At 41.1% G+C, this 18,947-nt stretch overlaps 1 protein-coding gene across 1 annotated transcript in view; it reads left to right on the top strand.

Moving 5' to 3' along the window:
- Positions 1 to 18,947, top strand: part of FBN2 (fibrillin 2) — a 526,098-nt gene that overhangs the window by 92,448 nt on the left and 414,703 nt on the right. The window contains 1 exon segment of the mRNA XM_030191959.1: positions 13,045 to 13,170. Coding sequence (XP_030047819.1) covers positions 13,045 to 13,170 — 126 coding nt within the window.

Raw genomic sequence — 18,947 nt, 5'->3', positions numbered from 1 at the left:
ACATTTAAGGACCGCATACAGTAGATGTAAAAATCTGCAAAGAGTCAATATTAAAACACTTACCGCATCCTATTTAGGTAAGTATAACGCACTAACTGGCTGTGTCCACACCCAGTGCCCGCCCATGCCACACCCACTATCAGAGAATTACTGAAAAATTAGGCAGTGTTTAGTGTATTGCACAGAAACAGGAAACTACCCCCAAACTCCTTAATGTGCAGTTAACCCCTTGTGTTAAACTGCACATTAAGGGGTGAATTCTATATATTGTGCTGAAAAAAGCGCTATTCCGTAAGCCAAGCTTAAAGGGGCCCTTTTAAAAAGCCTCGGTAGGGCTACCACAGCAATGGCTTGTGGCAAATCAGCCCTACTGCCGGGCTACCTAAATTTACACGTGTATATTCCACTTTAATCTAATTAGTGCCAATAATTGCTTGTTAAGCCAATTATCAGAGCTAATTAGCTTGTTCAATTAAATTGTGCATGCAAATTGGGCACATACCTACATTTGTGCAAGGTTCAACATTAGGAGTCACCGACCAGGAAAAGGATCTAGGCATCATCATTGATATGTTGAACCCTCTGCTCAGTGTGCAGCGGCGGCTAAGAAAGCAAATAGAATGTTAGGTATTTTTAGGAAAGGAATGGAAAACAAAAATGAGGACATTATAATGCCTTTGTATCGCTCCATGGTGGGACCGCTCCTCGACTATTGTGTTCAGTTCTGGTCACCGCACCTCAAAAAAGGTATAGTGGAATTAGAAAAGGTACAGAGAAGGGCGACAGAAATGATAAAGGGGATAAAATCCGATGAGGAAAGGCTAAAGTAGCTAGGGCTGTTCAGTTTGGAGAGAATACAGCTGAGGGGAGATTAAAAATAAAAATACTTTTCCAGCACACATAGCGGACGCTCGTCAAAAATGAAATTACCGTAGGGGCTACGCAGTAGCTGGGCAGTAACTCAAAGTTGATATGCGTTAGGTGCGCGTAGGCACCTAGGCAACTTAGTAAAAGGGCCCCTAAGTCTTAATCCCAGGAAATGTCAAGCACTGTAGGGCACTGGTCTTTGTCCCTCTTGAGCTCTGATTTCACATCCCACTATTAGGGGACTTACGGTGCTGCTGTGTGAGCTTCGCATTACATCTTATTCGGAGGAATATATCACACAAAATTTTGGAAAGTGTCAGCCTTTTGAAATTAGTCTATTGAAGCCTCATTTGTCATTGGTGTGACCCCTGACGCAGGTGCGGTAGCACCGAAACACGGCCCATGTCGGGTCTTTCTTCAATCAAAGTTCACTATTAAATTATTTTTTTAATGAAAAAAACTGTGTTCCCTTTTGTTTTTAAAGGCCCTTTGTGCTGTTTTTTTGCTTGATGCTCTCACTGCAGCATTTCTCACGAGCTGCATAGAGGACTACAAACTGTAGAAAACATCGCTGTAAGGATACTGCATCATGCTGAGAAATTTTATCACATGACCTCTCTATTGGCTAACGAACATTGGCTCCCAGTTATCTATCAGATCCCCTTCAAAACTCTATTCCTTACCCATACGGTTGTTTTTACTGGTTTAGCACAATATTCTTGTCATCTTCACTTATATTCCACTAGGATTCCTTGCTCACAACACAAAAATAGGCTTTGTGTGCCTCTCCCTTCTTATCGATGAGATGAAGCCACTTGGTCCATTTCTAGCACATCCATAAAATAGTTAGCTTAGCTGGGTTAAAAAAAAGGTTTGAATAGCTTCCTAAAAGAAAAGTCAATAAGCCATTATTAAAATGGACTTGGGAAAATCCACTGCTTATTTCTGGGATAAGCAGCATAAAATGTATTGTGCTGTTTTGGGATCTTGCCAGGTACTTGTGACCTGGATTGGCCACTGTTGGAAACAGGATAATGGGCTTGATGGACTTTCAGTCTATCCCAGAATGACAAAACTTTAATTTTTTTATTTGCATGCAGTGCACCAAATCATCATTATTATTCAGCAAATGCAAATAATGCAGGAGCAGTTACCGCCTCCTGTTAGCATGTGCTAATGTAAGTGTACTATCTGAATAGTACTTCCACACCCATTCTCTGCTTTTGACATACCCCTTCCAAAAAATTTTTAAAAAATGACTACTGTGTGGTTAGCACACACAAAACCACACGATGCTTTAGTACATCCTGTGGTAAGCCTTTATCTGCATCCTAAGCCCACATTAGGACTTGGAACATTTTAGAAAAAGGACCCCTTTGTTAAGGTTTATTATGTTTCCTCAAGTATTAGGAACGTAATGGAAGGTACTGGAGGAACAACTGGCTGCATAGTTGACACAAATCTTGGACATTTCACTACAAGAGACTACAACCTTATTAAGTAGCTCTGCAAGGGAAAATATATTGATTGATTTCTTTAAGAAAAGAATGATTCTCTTTCATGGTCATGTGGAAAATGTCTTTTCAGATGTTTCTCCAGGAACACAGAACATTTGGAGGGAATTTCTTGCTTTAAGTCCTAGGGCTTTGGCCCTTTATGAAGTTTCCTAAAAATGTTTGGTGAAATTTCAGGAGAAAAGTATAGATTTTAGACCCCCAAAACCTGCAAAAATAGATTCAGTCACATAAGAATTTAATTAATAAAAGGGGAAAGCTAGAGGAATAATTGGTTGTGCTACCTGCTGGAGTGCTTTTAAGTAGGGAGATATCATAGAAGGACAAGGTTATACAGTATAGGGACTCATTTTCACAATAGAAAAACATTCAAAACGTGGCACAAAGTAGCAATTGGACGTTTTGCTCGCCAAAATGTCCAAATTTCTATTTTCGAAACCCATTTTAAAAAATGTTTTGCTATGCAGTTCATTGGCAGTACATCCAAATAAGTGGGTGTATCAGGGGTCTGTTGTACTGAGATCTGGCCATTCCTAACACTTGGAAATTTTTCTCCCATAATGGAACAAACCAAAAATGGCCGGGGCTACAATTTAGATGTTGTGGTCTAGACCTGTTTTTTGTCACAAGTCAGTCACAAAAAGTGCCTTAAATGACCAAATAACTACTGGAGGGATTAAGGCATGACCCCCCCTTTACTGCCCCACTGGTCACTGACACCTCCCACCCCCCAAAGATGTGAAAGAAACAGTACATACCAGCCTCTATGATAGCTTTAGATATTATAGACAGTCCTATTAGAGCAGCAAGCAGGTCCCTGGAATTGCCTAGTGGTCGGTGCATTAGGCTGTAGAGAAGGGGACCCATTCATTTTTAAAGTGACTTCCTAAAAAGGCTGGACCTATCCCATGAATAGCCTTAATCATTATCCATAGAACATTAAACCAGATTCTAGATTAACTGTCAACCAGTGCAGTGCATAAAGTAGAGATGTTCTCCTATGCTATAATTTCTTATAATAATCATACAGGCTGTGATGTTGAATTTTTTGCACTTTCTGAACATACCTTCTTAGGCCTGAATATGGTGCATTACAATAATTGAGGTGACTTAGAACAGTTGTTCTGAGCTACAGTTTAGAAATCTTGAGATCAAAAGTATGATCTTAATTGTTAGATAACCTTTAGCTTTACCAAGGTTCTATGTACTACTTACTCAACTTGTGTATCCAGTGTAAGTGAAGATGAAAGAAACACTCCTAGAGTTTTCACCTCTGATTTTACTGATATGTCATAATTTAAACAATTGTGTTTTAGCAAATCCTTTGGTTAACAAAGAGGGCTAGATTTTATACATCACGCCAAGATTTATGTGTGGAAATCATAGCGTATTCTATAAACCTGCTTATAATCGAAAGAGAAAAATGCGTATATTGCGACCCAAATCGGGAGATGGGCGTCTTTCTCCCGTGGGCGCCCAAATCGGTATAATCAAAAGCCGATTTTGGGTGTTTCCAACTGCAATCCATCGCAGAACCAGGTAAAGTTGATGGGGGCGTGTCGGAGGCGTGGTGAAGGCGGAACTGGGGCGTGGTTATCAACCGAGGAGAGATGGGCGTCTTTAACTGATAATTGAAAAAAAGGCGTTTTACCGCGATTTTGGGTCACTTTTTTTGGACCCTTTTTTTTCATGAACAGGTCCCAAAAAATTGCCCCAACTGACCAGGTGACCACTGGAGGGAATCGGGGATGACCTCCCCGGACTCCCCCAGTGGTCACTAACCCCCTCCCTCCAAAAAAACCCAACTTTAAATACTTTTTTTTCCAGCCTCTATGCCAGCCTCAAATGCCATTCCCACCTCCATGACAGCAGAATGTGTTCTATCCTGTGACAGCCTTTCCCTGGTTCAGATGTGGCTCTCGGATGAGTGTGACACCTTTTCTGTTATGCGCACTGCAGAGTCACATCAGCAATGCATTGTGGTGGATGTAGGGTATTGGGCTCCGTGATTCCACTAGCTTGTGGCAAATGCTCACGATGTTGGTAGTTGGTAGGCTCTACTCCCATGGTGCTTTTCCCCCTGCTTACTGGGTCAGAGTGTGCCCTGTTTTGTTTCCGGTAGTCCATGAGGTAGTGGCCATTTTTGTAAGCAAGTTTTAGATCCCTTTCACGTGTTAGCCACGTTACAGAACTTAGTTCTTACCTTGAATGTGGCTGAAAGAGGGCATTGTACACCATTCTGCCAGCTCTGACCTACTGCTCATCTCAGTACCAGGGAGACTCGTTGCCAGTGGGGCACAACCTCTGATCTGCAGTTAACTGTGAGTAAGCATGCTTATTCCAATAAAGAGACTAGTCTTCAGGTGTCAACTGGTGTGCCAATGTTATATAGCAGCAACAAGTCCTAGAGGCCTGCGTGTATGCAGGTCCCTGGAGCACTTTTAGTGGGTATCGCAGTGCACTTCAGCCAGGTGGACCCAGGCCCATTCCCCCCTACCTGTAACAGTTGTGCTGGTAAATGGGAGGCCTCCAAAACCCACTGTACCCATATGTAGGTGCCCCCTTCACCCCTAAGAGCTATGGTAATGTTGTATATTTGTGGGTAGTGGGTTTTGGGGGAGGGGGTTTGGGACTCAGCACCCGTGGTAATGGAGCTATGCATGTGGGAGCGTTGTCTGAAGTTCACCGCACTGACCTCTAGGGTGCCCAGTTGGTGTCCTGGCATATCAGGGGGGCGAGTGTACTAGAATCGTGGCCCCTCCCACGACCAAATGGCTCGGATTAGGATGTTTTTGAGCTGGGCATTTTTAGTTTCCATTATCGCTAAAAAACGCCCAGCTGAAAAACGTACATTTTTTTTGAAAATATTGTCTGTCCTGCCTCTTCACGTATCCGTTTTCGGACATAGACGCCCATGGAGATAGGCGTTCGCATTCGATTATGCCCCTCCAAGTATACTTTAATTTAAGGGTACTTTATAAAATAAGCTTAGCGTTGCTACATATGACTAATTTTAGTCGCTGTCAAATACATCAACTAAAACCTGGTATAATTTCCGACACCTAAATTAGGTGTATTTAGAACACTGCACATAGATTTTAGAAATGCCCACAACCTGTTTATTCCACGCCCATAACCAATACCCACTTTTCAACTATGTGACTTAGAATTGGTATGGAATACGCATCAATACCCAGATGGAAATCTCAACGTGATATGTAGAAACCAGGGGACAATGACCAACCCATAGAATTTCTTGTTGCCATATTCATTTTCAGAGAAGTATATACCAATCCCAAGTTGATAATTTTCATACAGTCCTCTAGCTCCATCTTCATGCCATCTGTAGACTTAGAGAGGGGCCTAAAAAATTGTACCCCATCATCATATAAATAAGGGCAGTATCCAAAGAACCAGAAAATGTGTGCCAAAGACTGCATATATGTTGAAAAGTATTGGAGAAAGTGGGGAGCCTTGAGTCTATCAATTAAATTAACATTTGAGATTCCCCCTTTTCTGTCCAAACTCTATCTTTCAAGAATGAAGCAAAGCATTCTAAAGCTATTCCACCCAATCTTACCCTCTCTAACCTATTCAATATCATAGCATAATTCAATGCACCAAAGCTGCTGTTAGGTCCAACAGAGTAAACTAACCTAACTAAAATTATTTTTTAACAACTTGGTTTTGATACAAATACCACTTTTCCTGGCTTATGCCCCCTCCCTGCCCATCTTCAAATCACTGCTCAAAGCCCACCTCTTCAATGTCGCCTTTGGCACCTAACCACCACACCTATACTCAGAAATCTAGGCTACACCAACTTGACATTTTGTCCTTTAGATTGTAAGCTCACCTGAGCAGGGACCGTCCTTCTTTGTTAAATTGTACAGCGCTGCGTAACCCTAGTAGCGCTCTAGAAATGTTAAGTAGTAGTAGTAGTAGTAATGAAAGGATTCAATTATACAAAATGTAAAAAAAAAATATTTAAATTGAAGATCACAAGGAGAAATACATTCCAGGATTTGCCGGCTCCAAAGATTGTTTGAGTGTTGAGACCAAGTAAGAGCTTTCAGTCTAGCAAAAATTCTCCCAGGGTTAAACTGACCTGCAGCAGTTTTGAATCACATATCCAGTCTTGTTCCTAACTGTTTGAGAAACTGATGTACCATTCTTCTGAAATTAACTGTAAAATTAAGGCAAATACCAATCAAAAAGTGGTATCTAAAATTAGAATGTTGGGGGGGGGGGGTAATTTTATAACAGGAGGCCTATGTCAAAGCTTCAAAAAGGCATTTATCTTATAAAGGCAATACAAACACTGATGAACCTTTATAAAATAGGCACCCAGAACTCTACTCAGCAGCGCAGATTTTGTCATGTAAAAATTAAGGGGTCCTTTTACTAAGGTGCACTAATGGATTTAGTGTGCGCTAAATGGTAAGACACGCATTTTCCCCTGGATTCTATATAGATTGCCTAGAGTTCCACACCAAAATCCAGGCATATTCTATAACAGTGTGTGTAACTTAATTGGCTGAATAATCCAATCAGCGTTAACAGTACTTAACAAGCAATAATGAGCACTAATTGGCAATAATTAGAATTTACACGCAGAACTCCCTAAGGGCCCTGTTTACTAAGCTGCGCTAGAAGCATATTAGCATTTTTAGCTCACAATAACCATTAGTGCGTGCTGTGTATGCACCCACAATATTTCTATGGGCGCCTACACAGCGCACGCTAATTTTGTGAACCTTAGTAAACAGGGCCCTATGTGTATTCTGTAACGCAATGCGCCTAAATTTTAATGCATGCAGGCAAAAGGAGCGTAGTTATGGGCAGGGAAATGGGTGTTTTGTGGGCATTCCAAAATTTATGCACACTGTAATAGAATGTGGCCCTTTGTACCTAAATCTACGTGATGGGATTTACGCCACATTTTTGTTGGTGTAAATGGAGGCATGTAGTTTTGGGTGGAAGGATACCAACGAAGTGTATTTTATATACCACTCCTAAATCTAGGCGCCGCTTATAGAATATGCTTAGGCGGAAATGTTTTCCACGTGGATTTTTCAGGTGCCATGTTTAGAGTCTGGTCCTATATTTCTGTGGCCATCTTGTCATTTGGCGCATGCTAAATCTGTTATCGCACCTTAGTAAAAGGACCCCTAACACTTCAAAGGCAAATCTATAAATTGGTGTCTAAAGATAGGTGCCAATTGTGCGCATAAGTTACAGAATAATAGCACTTACATGATCAACACCACTAATTGGCAATTATGTGTGTAAATGCTAGGTGCTGTTCTTTAACATATGCATCAACGTTGTTAGCACGGAAGTGCAAGGGAGCATACACATGGGCAGAGTAAGGGCGGGTCGTGGGTGTGTCTTTGAGATATGCACGTAACTTACAGAATACTACAAGTTTTGCACATGTCAGGGCACAATTAGGCACCAGTAGTCACAGTTGTCATTGACTTGGCATAAGTGTTGATTCCTAATTTTAGATGAGCCAATGTCTACTTATGCTGGTATTCTATAATTGAAAACAAAAATGTGGTCTTACTTCAAAATGTAATCCACTGAAACCACAGTAACAATACAATAGGATTACTTCAGCAATATTTTTGTGGACCATTAGAAAATGGAGGATTTCTTTTTCAAGTGTGAGGTGAACACTTGCACATAAACATCCTGAATCCTCATTGTAAATGAACTGCACTTTTAGCCCAACATAGTGCTATCTTTCACTATTATAGTTACATCAGGGAAAATTATTCACTCAGGTTTGGCACTCTTCTGAATAATTTTCCTTGATGCAGCTATGATAGAGAAACATAGTGCTATGTTGGGCTAAAGTGCAGTTCATTCCAAGTTAGAATGTTGAGAGGCAGTGGACTATTGCATCATCTTATCGAAGTCTGACAGTAAGAGGCAGGAAAGAATTACCCGTTAAAGATAAGTGCAGTTCTATATAAGTGATCTGTATGTCATGTTAAATGTGAGAGAAAGATTTTACATATAAAAGAAACGGACCGGTGAGGATTCAGGATGTTTATGTGCAAGTGTTTGCCTCACACTTGAAAAAGAAATCCTCCATTTTCTGCTGGTCCACAAAAATATTTGAATGTATTTAAAGTGCAGCTGAAGTAATCCTATTGTATTGTTACTGTGGTATTCTATAAAGGTATCTTTGAGCCAAGAAGCCGTTATAGAATTGGCGCTAAGCACCTGGCATTGGGGTGCCTAAATCTTGGCACCAGTTTATAGAATTGCCAATTTTTTCTCTCAGACAGATGTATGTGTGTGCATGTACTCCATACCCCCAATTTTCAGCGCTGTTTAACTGGCCTGAAATGTCTCCTGGCCAGTTAAATATTGCTTAACCAGCTATCCCCAAATATTCAGTGGGAGATAGCCAGTTATTTCCCACTGAATATTCCCGGTCATTGCTTAGCGGCTAACTGGTTGTATTGTGCAATATTCAGTGCATTGCTGGCTAAGGGGGTCTTTTATAAACCAGAAGTACCACCGGGCTACCGCAGCAGCCCGGTGGTCGTTCCCACTCCCAGCGTGCTCCATTTCTGGTACTACAAAACTATTTTTATTTTTGTAGTGCCGGTGCTTACCCGGTGGTAATCGGGCAGTGCTGCGCGCTGCCAGTTACCACCGGGTTAGCGCGGGAGCCCTTACCGCCACTTTAATGTGTGCTTCACTTGCTGCATGGTAATTTCTTTTTAAAAAACTCTAGCCTTTTATGTGCTGCGGTAAAAGGGGGCCTCAGCACGCATCAGAAACACAAGCTGATTCCAGGGAAGGCCCTCTTTTGCTCCAGCTTAGTAAAAGGACCCCTAAGTTTGGCAGCCAGATTGGACCATCCATTGGGCTACTATAAACTAACCGGCCAAAAAATAAACTGGATATTCAATGCTGATCACTGGAAATGGCCCAGCATTGAATATCTGGTCTCACCGCAGACCACGGGAGTTAGCCAGGCTGCCTCCCATGGTCTGAATATTGGCCCCCATGTGTGTACTTTCTCATTTGATAAAATACGTGTTTACATCATAACTGTCCCGCTCTACCCCAGCTGTACCCCCAGGAATGCCTACATGCGATGTGTGCCATCTTGTTGGCACACATATTTGTACATGCAGTTCTAATTGTTGCCAATTAGTGCTCATTATTGCTTAAGTGCTGTTAATAATGCTGATTGGTTTATTCAGCCAATTAAGTCAAGTGCACATTTATAGAATACACCTGGATTTCAGTGTGGAACACTAAGCACAGTATATAAAATCCAGGGGATAATGGGTGACTTACCATTAGTTCACCTTAGTAAAAGGACCCCTTAATTTTTACATGTCAAAATGTGCGCTGCTGAGTAAAGTTCTGGGTGCCTGTTTTATAAAGGTGCATTGGTTTTTGTACGGCCTTTATAAGACAAATGCCTTTTTGAAGCTTTGACATAGACTTCCTGTTATAAAATTACCCCCTCCCAACGTACTGATTTTAGATGCCACTTTTTTATTGCACCGGAACTGAAATTTGCCTTAATTTTACAGTTAATTTCTGAAGAATGGGTAAGTCACTTTCTCAAGTAGTTTAGGAACAAGACTGGATATGTGATTCAAAACTGCTGCAGGTCAGTTTAACCCTGGAAGAATTTTTAAAACAGCTAATTTTCCATGTGTAAAACATTTTTTATATATGAAAAATGTTTTTAAACTTATCCCCTTAGAGGACAATTTTCTGAAGCCATTTCTATGGATAAATAGCCTTGTATGTCTGAAAATGACCCTTCCTCAGTGAGCAAAAGGCACGTTTGTTTTTCCGCCATGCATGTCTAGGTTGGGAGAGGAAAATAACACATGTAAATGGCATTTTTACCTCTGTGTGATTTTCATGGAAATAAACCACCTAGGAAAAGCAGGTACATACATGCAAGTGCAGCAAATTTCAAAGGAGAAGATACTCAAAAGGATTTAACGGAGTAGGAAGGCTTGAATCCAGTTAAATCCTACCGGCCTGCACCAGAGCACGAATTTAGTGGTACTTAACCAACTAATGCCATTGAATATGCGCTCTGTCTGCTGTTGCACTATCCAGTTGTTGTCAGGACAGACTGAGGTGGAGTCAGGGCAGAGACTTACCCAGTGAGTGACAATTTTCAGTCTGCTTACCAGGTACACGTCTGGATAAAACTAGGGCAGCAAAAAAAAAGAAAAAAAAAGCCTATGCCTGGATTTTTCAATGCTGGTGCCCATATTCCTCCCTAACTCTATAAAAGGTGCCTCGAGATGTGCGCCTAAATTGCATGTGCATCTTAATTAAATAATGAGCCAATTAGCACCAATTGGCTTTTTAACAAGGAATTATTGGTGTTAATTGAAATCAATGAACATGTATGCGCATAAATTTAGGCATCTACATTTTATGCATGTCCCAGAAAATGGCACCACAATGGGAGGGTCATGGACATTTCGGGGTGGACCATGGGCTTGGATTCCAATTACTTAGCACATTGTTACTTTCGTATCTTTGTATTTTACGATGTTTCTGTAATTTTATGGTGCCTGTATCATGCTTATAATGTGTTTCTCCTGTTAATAAAAAACATTAAAAAAAAAAGAAGGGGGAAACACGCCTAAATTTAGGCGTTGGCATTTGCACCACATTTTGGTTGGTGCAAATGGACATGCCTAGATTTACATGCGATTCCTGTTCTTAAGTGTTAGTCTAAATGTAGGCACGGCTTGTAGAATAGCGCTTAGGCAGGATTTTTGTGGCACTGATTTTTTAGGCACGATTTAGAGAATTCGTCTCATCTGGGCTGCCGAGAGACTGAGCTTGGACCGGGGCAGGACCGCCACTTCTGCCCCACAGAACATTGCGTAGCCAGACTTCAGATTGGGAGGCTGGAGCCCAAAGTGGGGGGGGGGCACATTTTACCCCACCTCCCTGCTTCCCACTGCATCTCCACATACCTTTGCTGGCAGGTTGGCCCTAAGCCCCTCCAGCACAAGCCATCCTCTAATGCTGTTCTCTGCCACATTGCCTGCCTTGAGGCTGCTTCCCCTCACATCGCCCATGCTGAATTTCATCATAACATACTGTACATTTTCAATGTGAAAGAATCATCAAAATATTAAAAAAAAAAATAGTAATTGAGCCAAAGAAATCAAAAAGTCTTGACTGTATAAGTTTTCACACCCCTTAACGCAGTACTTGGTGGAAACCTTTTTCGCAGCAGTAACAGCCAGATATCATTCATGGTAAGTATCAACTTATTTTGCACAGTGGGTTGATACAGTTTTTGCCCATCCTTCCTGTTAGAACAACTCAAGCTCTTCAAGTTGGCTAGAGATTATCTGTGAACTACAACTGGGTCACTTGAACTTTCACTTTCATCTGAATCACTTCATTGTTACTTTGTCACTTCATTGTTACTTTGCTTTGTGCCTAGGATTCACTTGTTCAGAACCCTTATGTTATCATCCTCACTTTAATATTCCCTTATCTCTTGTTTGTCCTGTTTGTCTGTCCTAATTAGATTGTAAGCTCTGTCAAGCAGGGACTGTCTCTTCATGTTCAAGTGTACAGCGCTGCATACGTCTAGTAGCGCTATAGAAATGATAAGTTAAGTAGTAGTATTGTTCTTCTAAAAGGTGAAATTTTTCCTGAGTTCTGGTTTGAGGCAGACTAATAGGTTTTCCTTCAGGATCTGTCTGTTCATTGCACCATCTTTCTTTCCCTTTATTTTCACAAGCCTTCCCACAACATAACATAATGAACTCTCTACACTTCATTGCTTAATTTTCCCTGTCACTCATGAACTCTATAGCAATACCACTCTATTTCTCATGCCAGAAATGAACTTGCTACACTTGATTGCTTAATCTACTCTGTCACTTAAGAACCATTTTGTATTTCTCAATCCGGAAATGGCAATCACCATTACAGCATTATGTAAGCCACATTGAGCCTGCAAATAGGTGGGAAAATGTGGGATACAAATGCAACAAATAAATAAAACTGAGCATGTGCGATGTGAGGGGAAGCAGGGCAGGCAATGCAGCAGAGAACAGTGCTGAAGAAAGGCTTCTGCTGGTAGGGTTGGGGACCCCCACCAGCCAAACTAAGGGCTCCAATTTAGAATCCTGTGTCTGCTCCTCCCCAACCTTTAAGGGGGGGCCTGGCACTGGGATCTATGTCTCTCTACTCCTGTCAGGACCCTGGTGATTGTGTTAACACGATCATCTGGGTCCCGTGAGGAGCAGAAGAGAGACAGACAGACCCCAGCACCAGGCCCCTCTTGGAGGCCGGACCTGGGAGAATCTTGCCCCCCCCCCCCTTGGTGATCCTGCATTGCATTAGATTAGAGTCAGCCCATGGTGTTCAGTGCCTTTAAATTTCACTGACTGCTGAATATCAGGGAGTATGTGCACACATTTTGAAACTTGGTACAAGGTCTTCAGGTGAAACATTTTTTAAAATGCCTTTGGACTTTGTCCCAGTTGCGAAGAGTTTTAAAACAGGTCAAACAATTTCACATCTTATATTTCCAACAGAGTTGGCGGCTGTGTTCTTTATTCTCTTAACCCATGCATTTGTGTGCCTGTCTTTATTTTTCCTTTTTGTTAATGTGCCCATTTTATAGATGTTGATGAATGCCAAGCAATCCCAGGGCTATGCCAAGGAGGAAATTGCATTAATACTGATGGCTCTTATGAGTGCAGGTGCCCTGCTGGCCACAAGCAAAATGAGGCAACCCAAAAATGTGAAGGTAAGCATATAAAAATCACAGAAAATACCAGCCTAACCGCTACTTTTCAATCCAAAGAAAACATAACCTTATGACTTTCAGGCTGGTGGCAGAGAGGATCATAATTAGAGCTTTTTTCTTGTTTCTCTTTTTTTTTTTTTTTGCTTTACATAAGCCAGCGTGGCAACTGTGTTTCTACAGAACATGATCTTTTTGAAGGCCAGTGCCCCTTGGGCATACAGAGATAAAACAAGTCGGTACTTCGCTGCTTTGCCATGATTATGCTATTCTGACTGGTATGTCAGCCATGTCATATACGTTTAAAAGTATTTAACAGAGGCATTTTTCACAACCACAAAATGGGGGAAAAGTCATTTTGGGGCCTGTTTACTAAAGGCCCTATTTACTAAAACAGTATTAGGTGTTTAATATAATACAAGTTTTAATATGTTTAACACAGAGGTAAAAAAAAAAAAACCAGTTCATAAACGGGGCCCTAAGTTGTACACGCAAATCCAGAATGCGATTGGATTTCCGCATGCAACTTAAGTTGCGCTATATAGAATCCCAGGGATTATTTGGCAAATAACTTGAATGGTTGCTTTAACACATGATAGTGACTCAGGACCTTAGTTATTTTGAAATTCAAAGTGTATACAATTAAGTATATTTGATAGGAATTCTAAGACATTTTAATCTCTCTGTTGCAGAAACAGCTCCTTCAAAGTATGAGGGTATTTTTCATATGAGCCATGCCAAACCAATGCATAGAATCTACAGATGCAGTTTACTGACTCTATAATTCCAAAATAATGCTTTTTTCCATTTTTTCTCTCAGTTTTAGTTTCAGCGCTACATAGTAATAAGTAATATTCAGCTTAGAGGTTCAACAAAATAGTGGAGTCTTTGTTGGTAGCAAGAGACATGCACTTAATTACCCATCTTTTTAAATCCAAGCATAGCTGCTAGACCCTGCTCCCAGCAGGATTACAGTGTAATTGCACCTTAAGCAATGGAGGGAGAGTTACCTTGCCCAAGGTCACCCAAAGTATCTATTGATGAAACAGAATTTGGGACCTGGTTTCCCTGGCTCTCAGCTCACTGCCCTAACCACTAGTCTGTTCTTCTGCCGTGACACGCAGTGAGTTTGTAAATGTTCGTGATTTGTTATAGAATTACACTTCCCACTTTAGAAAATTTAGGGGTCCTTTTACAAAGCTGTAGCAAAAGGGGGGCCTGCACTGGCATTGGCGCATATTTTTGACATGTGCTTAGGCCCCCTTTTACCGCAGTGGGTAAAAGGCGGGGTTTTTAAAAACCGAAATGGATGTACAGCAAGTGAAGCACTTGCCGTGCACCCATTGAGGTGGCAGTAAGGGCTCCCGTGCTACCCTGGCGGTAACCAGGCAGCACAAGGCGCTTCTCGATTACCACCGGGTACACACCGTCGCCACAAAAATAAAAATATTTTTGTAGCGCCAGAAATGGTGCACGCTGGGGGTGGGAACTACCGCCGGACTGCTGCAGTAGCCCGGTGGTACTTCTCTTGTAGCGAGTGGTAAGCCTGTGTTGGTCTTACCGCTGTTTTATAAAAGGACCCCTTAACCTATTGTGGGGAATATTCTGGTTTGCCCAACAACACGTTTTGCAAAATGAGATTGTTCCTAGATGTGTCAAAAAAAGATTTGTCATGGGGAGGGCTGCATAAAAGGAGGATCCTTGGACACCCCGTTAATTTTGTTCATAAATGTACTCACGGAGACTTGTGTAACCAAACACGTGTGCAGCCTGGTGTTTGCCTTTGGCAGCCCTCAAAAAGAAAGATACTTTCTTCTGCCCAAGGCAACATTGCAGCTCCTGCTTCTTACAGAGTGGAATGACAATTTTAATCAAGAAAAATGCTAAATAAGGCTACATTTCCTGTTAGTAAATCTGAAAAAAAAAATAGTAGGTCATCTAGTTTTTCATTGCATATAAAGATGTTTTCAGTTAATATGTTGCTTTCTTTATGGGTTAGAAAAACTGTTCTCATGTAACTCTGCTTGCTTACATCTTGGATATTGCAGTATCTAGGGTTTTTAATACTATAATGGCACTGAGTCTTAAAAAAACCAAAATTAAATCAAAACCAAATGGCAAAGGCAAAATGGCATACAAAAGCCACAACTGATATTGTAAAGCCTCCTGTTTAATTTTAACCTACCATGAAGCCAGCCTTTCTATGAATTCAGTCAGCCAAACTTGTCCTGAGCAGTTGCTTGTAAAGACCGTCTGTAGCACACAGCCAAGTAGCCAATCACAATATCAGTGCTTAGAATCAAATAAAATGCTGATTAATGACATCTAATCAGAGACGAGGTGATGCATTACAGTACACCTTCCAGAAACACCAAGCCAGCTTGTACACCTCTCAATCAATCCTCCAACCTGTCAATCTAAATGTTCGTTTTAAAGCTAAGAAAAAGAGACCAGAGATATAATCACATTACAGTGTATAAGCAGTTGCCAACAAGAGGATTGGAAAACTTGATCCAGGTTAGTAACCGTGACTTGAGTGGTTAAGGCGATGTGCTAGAAATCTTTTGGGGGCCTCCCTTGTGAAGGATCAAATCATGCTGACTACAGGGCTAGCTTTTCATCTTACGGAGGCCTGATAATCAGAAGCAAATGCGCACACTAGAGGCTATCAGCGCCATACTAGCGTCCGCGTTGGCTCCTACCTTATGATCAGAGCCGTCGAGCACGTGAAACAACGAGCTCACCAGCTTTGACCGCAAATTGTTCCCATCATATATGTGCACTTGGTCCCTCAGCTATATGGTAAGCTGTATTGTAGAAAATCATTAGCATCATATCTATTTTAGTTGGGTGTTCTAATACATTCATATTATGTGTATCATTAGTATTATGCTAACATTGTATTATATCTCTGGTATTTGAATTCCAGTGCTGTTAAATGTGTATATTTTTGATACTGTTTCATGGTAGTTCTATTATTAGGTTTCAGTGTACTGTTTTCAAGTTTACCTCATTATGTTTACAAAAAAAACAAAAAGGCACACAACTGCTTACAAAACAGTAGATAAAAAAACAACAAAGCAATGGAATCAAATGCATTTATTGGAACAATACCTCATTATGTTTATACTTGGTTATTTTACTATTGTTATGTTGTTAACAAAATTGTAAGTTTTATGTTAAACTGTACCTGCTGTACATCGCCTTAGGTGAATGTCTTCATAAAGGTGGTTAATAAATCTCAATAAATAAATAGTAACATAGTAAATGACGGCAGATAAAGACCTGAACGATCCATCCAGTCTGCTCAACAAGATAAACTAATTTTACATGGTATGTAATACTTTATACCCGAGTTTGATTTGTCCTTGCCATTCTTGAATAAATAAAATAAATAAATGCATGTTAAACAGGGCATATAGATATTCCTCCCCAATGCTAAGTGAGTAGTGCACCAAACAAGGGTGCTGCTGCTTCGGCAAACCCTACATCAGCTAGGAGCTGGCATTAGGGCTTGCAGACATTGGGGAGGAATGGGGAGCTCTGTCCAGCATGCATCTTGCATGCTAGCAGGCCTTCTCATCCCACCCCAGGCCAAGAAGTCCCCCCCCCCCCCCCCACAAGCCCAACACCCCCCCCCCCCCGATAAAGCCCCCCCATACCCTCCAAACAGAGAGAGCTAGAGCCCTCCAGCTCCCCTGGTGGTCTGGCATTGCACGAAACTCACCCCCCCCCCTCACACACACACACTCTCTGCAGTGGGGGAGGGGGGCCTTCAGACCCTATGTTTGACAGGTCCAGGATTTTTTTTTTTTTTTTGACAGCCCAGTCCTGTCAAACAACTCCTGCGGGAGGATTGTGCCTTGGGCGCATGCCCAGGCACAATCCTCCTGCAGGATGATCAAAACTAAAAATGTGCATGCTATTAGTTTTGATCAACAGGGCTTTAATTCCCTGCACTGTTTGGATCAGTGCAGGGAATTTGATCATCAGGGCCTAACTGAATTAGGACCCTGAATCTTGATGGGGAGCTGAGACAAGATCTGATACTGCTGGGAAAGGATCTGCATTTCTGAGTATTCACCAGCTGGGAAATTATCTAGTAAAACTGGGGAAAGGGGAGATTTTGGTTAAACTGATAAAATCTGTTTGTCTCTTAAAGTCAGTTCAGTCATAGCTTAGCTACAAAAACATTCTGTTTAGTCTTTATTAAACTTTTATTTTAATAATATCAAAAACTTAAAATTTAAAGTTATAAAAAGCAAATATATAAATCTTTTTACATTTTTTGGTGCTCAGTGTATGAGTGCCGTATACTGAAGGTGAACCTTCAGAAACAAATCAGACACTCGCTACAAACACCATAGCTCTGCCCTCCCTGTTTGCCAAATTCTAAAATGTCTTCCAAGCAATGATTATATTAACTTCACTTATGTTGTAGTGCTGACAATCTGGCAGGTATTGAGAGTGGCGATGTGTTGCTCCCAACCTAGTGTTCTTCAAAAGCCGACACTAGCGAGTACATAATAACAAAACTGGTGCGTCAATCAAAATTTCTTCGCCGTCTTCAAGAGAACAGACTGATACAAATAATAAAACTAACACAAATTCCTAACTTGAATAACACTATATTTATTTATTTATTACATTTGTACCCCGCGCTTTCCCACTCAAAGCAGGTTCAATGCGGCTTACATGGTAATTGGGATTACAAAGTATTGGTGGAGAGAAATAAGTTGAGCATTATCGGAGCAATAAAAGAAATAGGAATGTAGAAATGCAGGGATGAGGGGAGTAGGAGAAGTATGAGCAAGGGTAAGTGAGCAATTGGAGGGTTATTATGTTAGTATAAAATTATTCTTTTGGGATCTTTCCAGGTACTTGACATTAGAGAGCTGCACGGGAACGCGGTTCGCGGGAATCCCGTGAAACCCGTGGGATTCCCGCGGGGACGGAGGCAGTTCTTGCGGGGTTCCCGCAGGGATGGAAGCAGCTCTGCGGGGTTCATTATGTTCTTTTAAATTCATGTTCTATTAAACTACTCACAGCTAACTGGGAAGGGTTTACTCTCCAACTTCTTCAACCCAGGAAATCAAACACTGGCGTGTGCGCCTTTGCCATTTAAATGTCCTGCCCTCTTCAGTTCACATGGAACAAAGTTAACTATGGAATTAACCACTCTATCTCCTTATTTAATCCCTGAGGGGCCACTGTATTCCATGAGAAAATTAAATGTTGCTTCTTTCTTTTTAAATGCATCATAACATCTCCACCCCTAGCTAAATTTATTTCCAACAATATAACTTATCACAAATCTTCTTCTACATGCTGACCCTGTTGCCAATGTTCCACCAGAGGAGCTTCCCTTTTTTTAACATGAAAATTGCTCAGGTGTTCCCCTATACGTTGTTTAATCTTCCGCCTTGTTTGAACAATAATCCATTTGCTGCACGGGCGACAAATGGCATATACCACTTGGGAAGAATTGCAGTTCATTTTATTTTGTAAATAAAAGGGGCGCCTCATAACTGGATTAATAACAATCCATGTTACAATAGCATGTTTGCAATAAGTACAGTGGTTACATGTGAAATGTCCACTTATAGGTTGTATCCCCATAGGTTCATCTTTTAATGAAGACAACATTTCTCCCAAATTTTGTGATCTAGTGTAGGAAAATCCGGGTTTTAGATCTATGCGAATGTAAACTAAGTAGATGCCAATGTTTTAATATAATACTCTGAATTTCACCCACTTGATAGGAGTAAGGTAAGGTACAC

The sequence above is a fragment of the Microcaecilia unicolor genome, chromosome 2 (assembly GCF_901765095.1).
Source record: "Microcaecilia unicolor chromosome 2, aMicUni1.1, whole genome shotgun sequence".
Taxonomy (NCBI): domain Eukaryota; kingdom Metazoa; phylum Chordata; class Amphibia; order Gymnophiona; family Siphonopidae; genus Microcaecilia; species Microcaecilia unicolor.
This window is presented reverse-complemented; position numbering and strand designations above follow the sequence as displayed.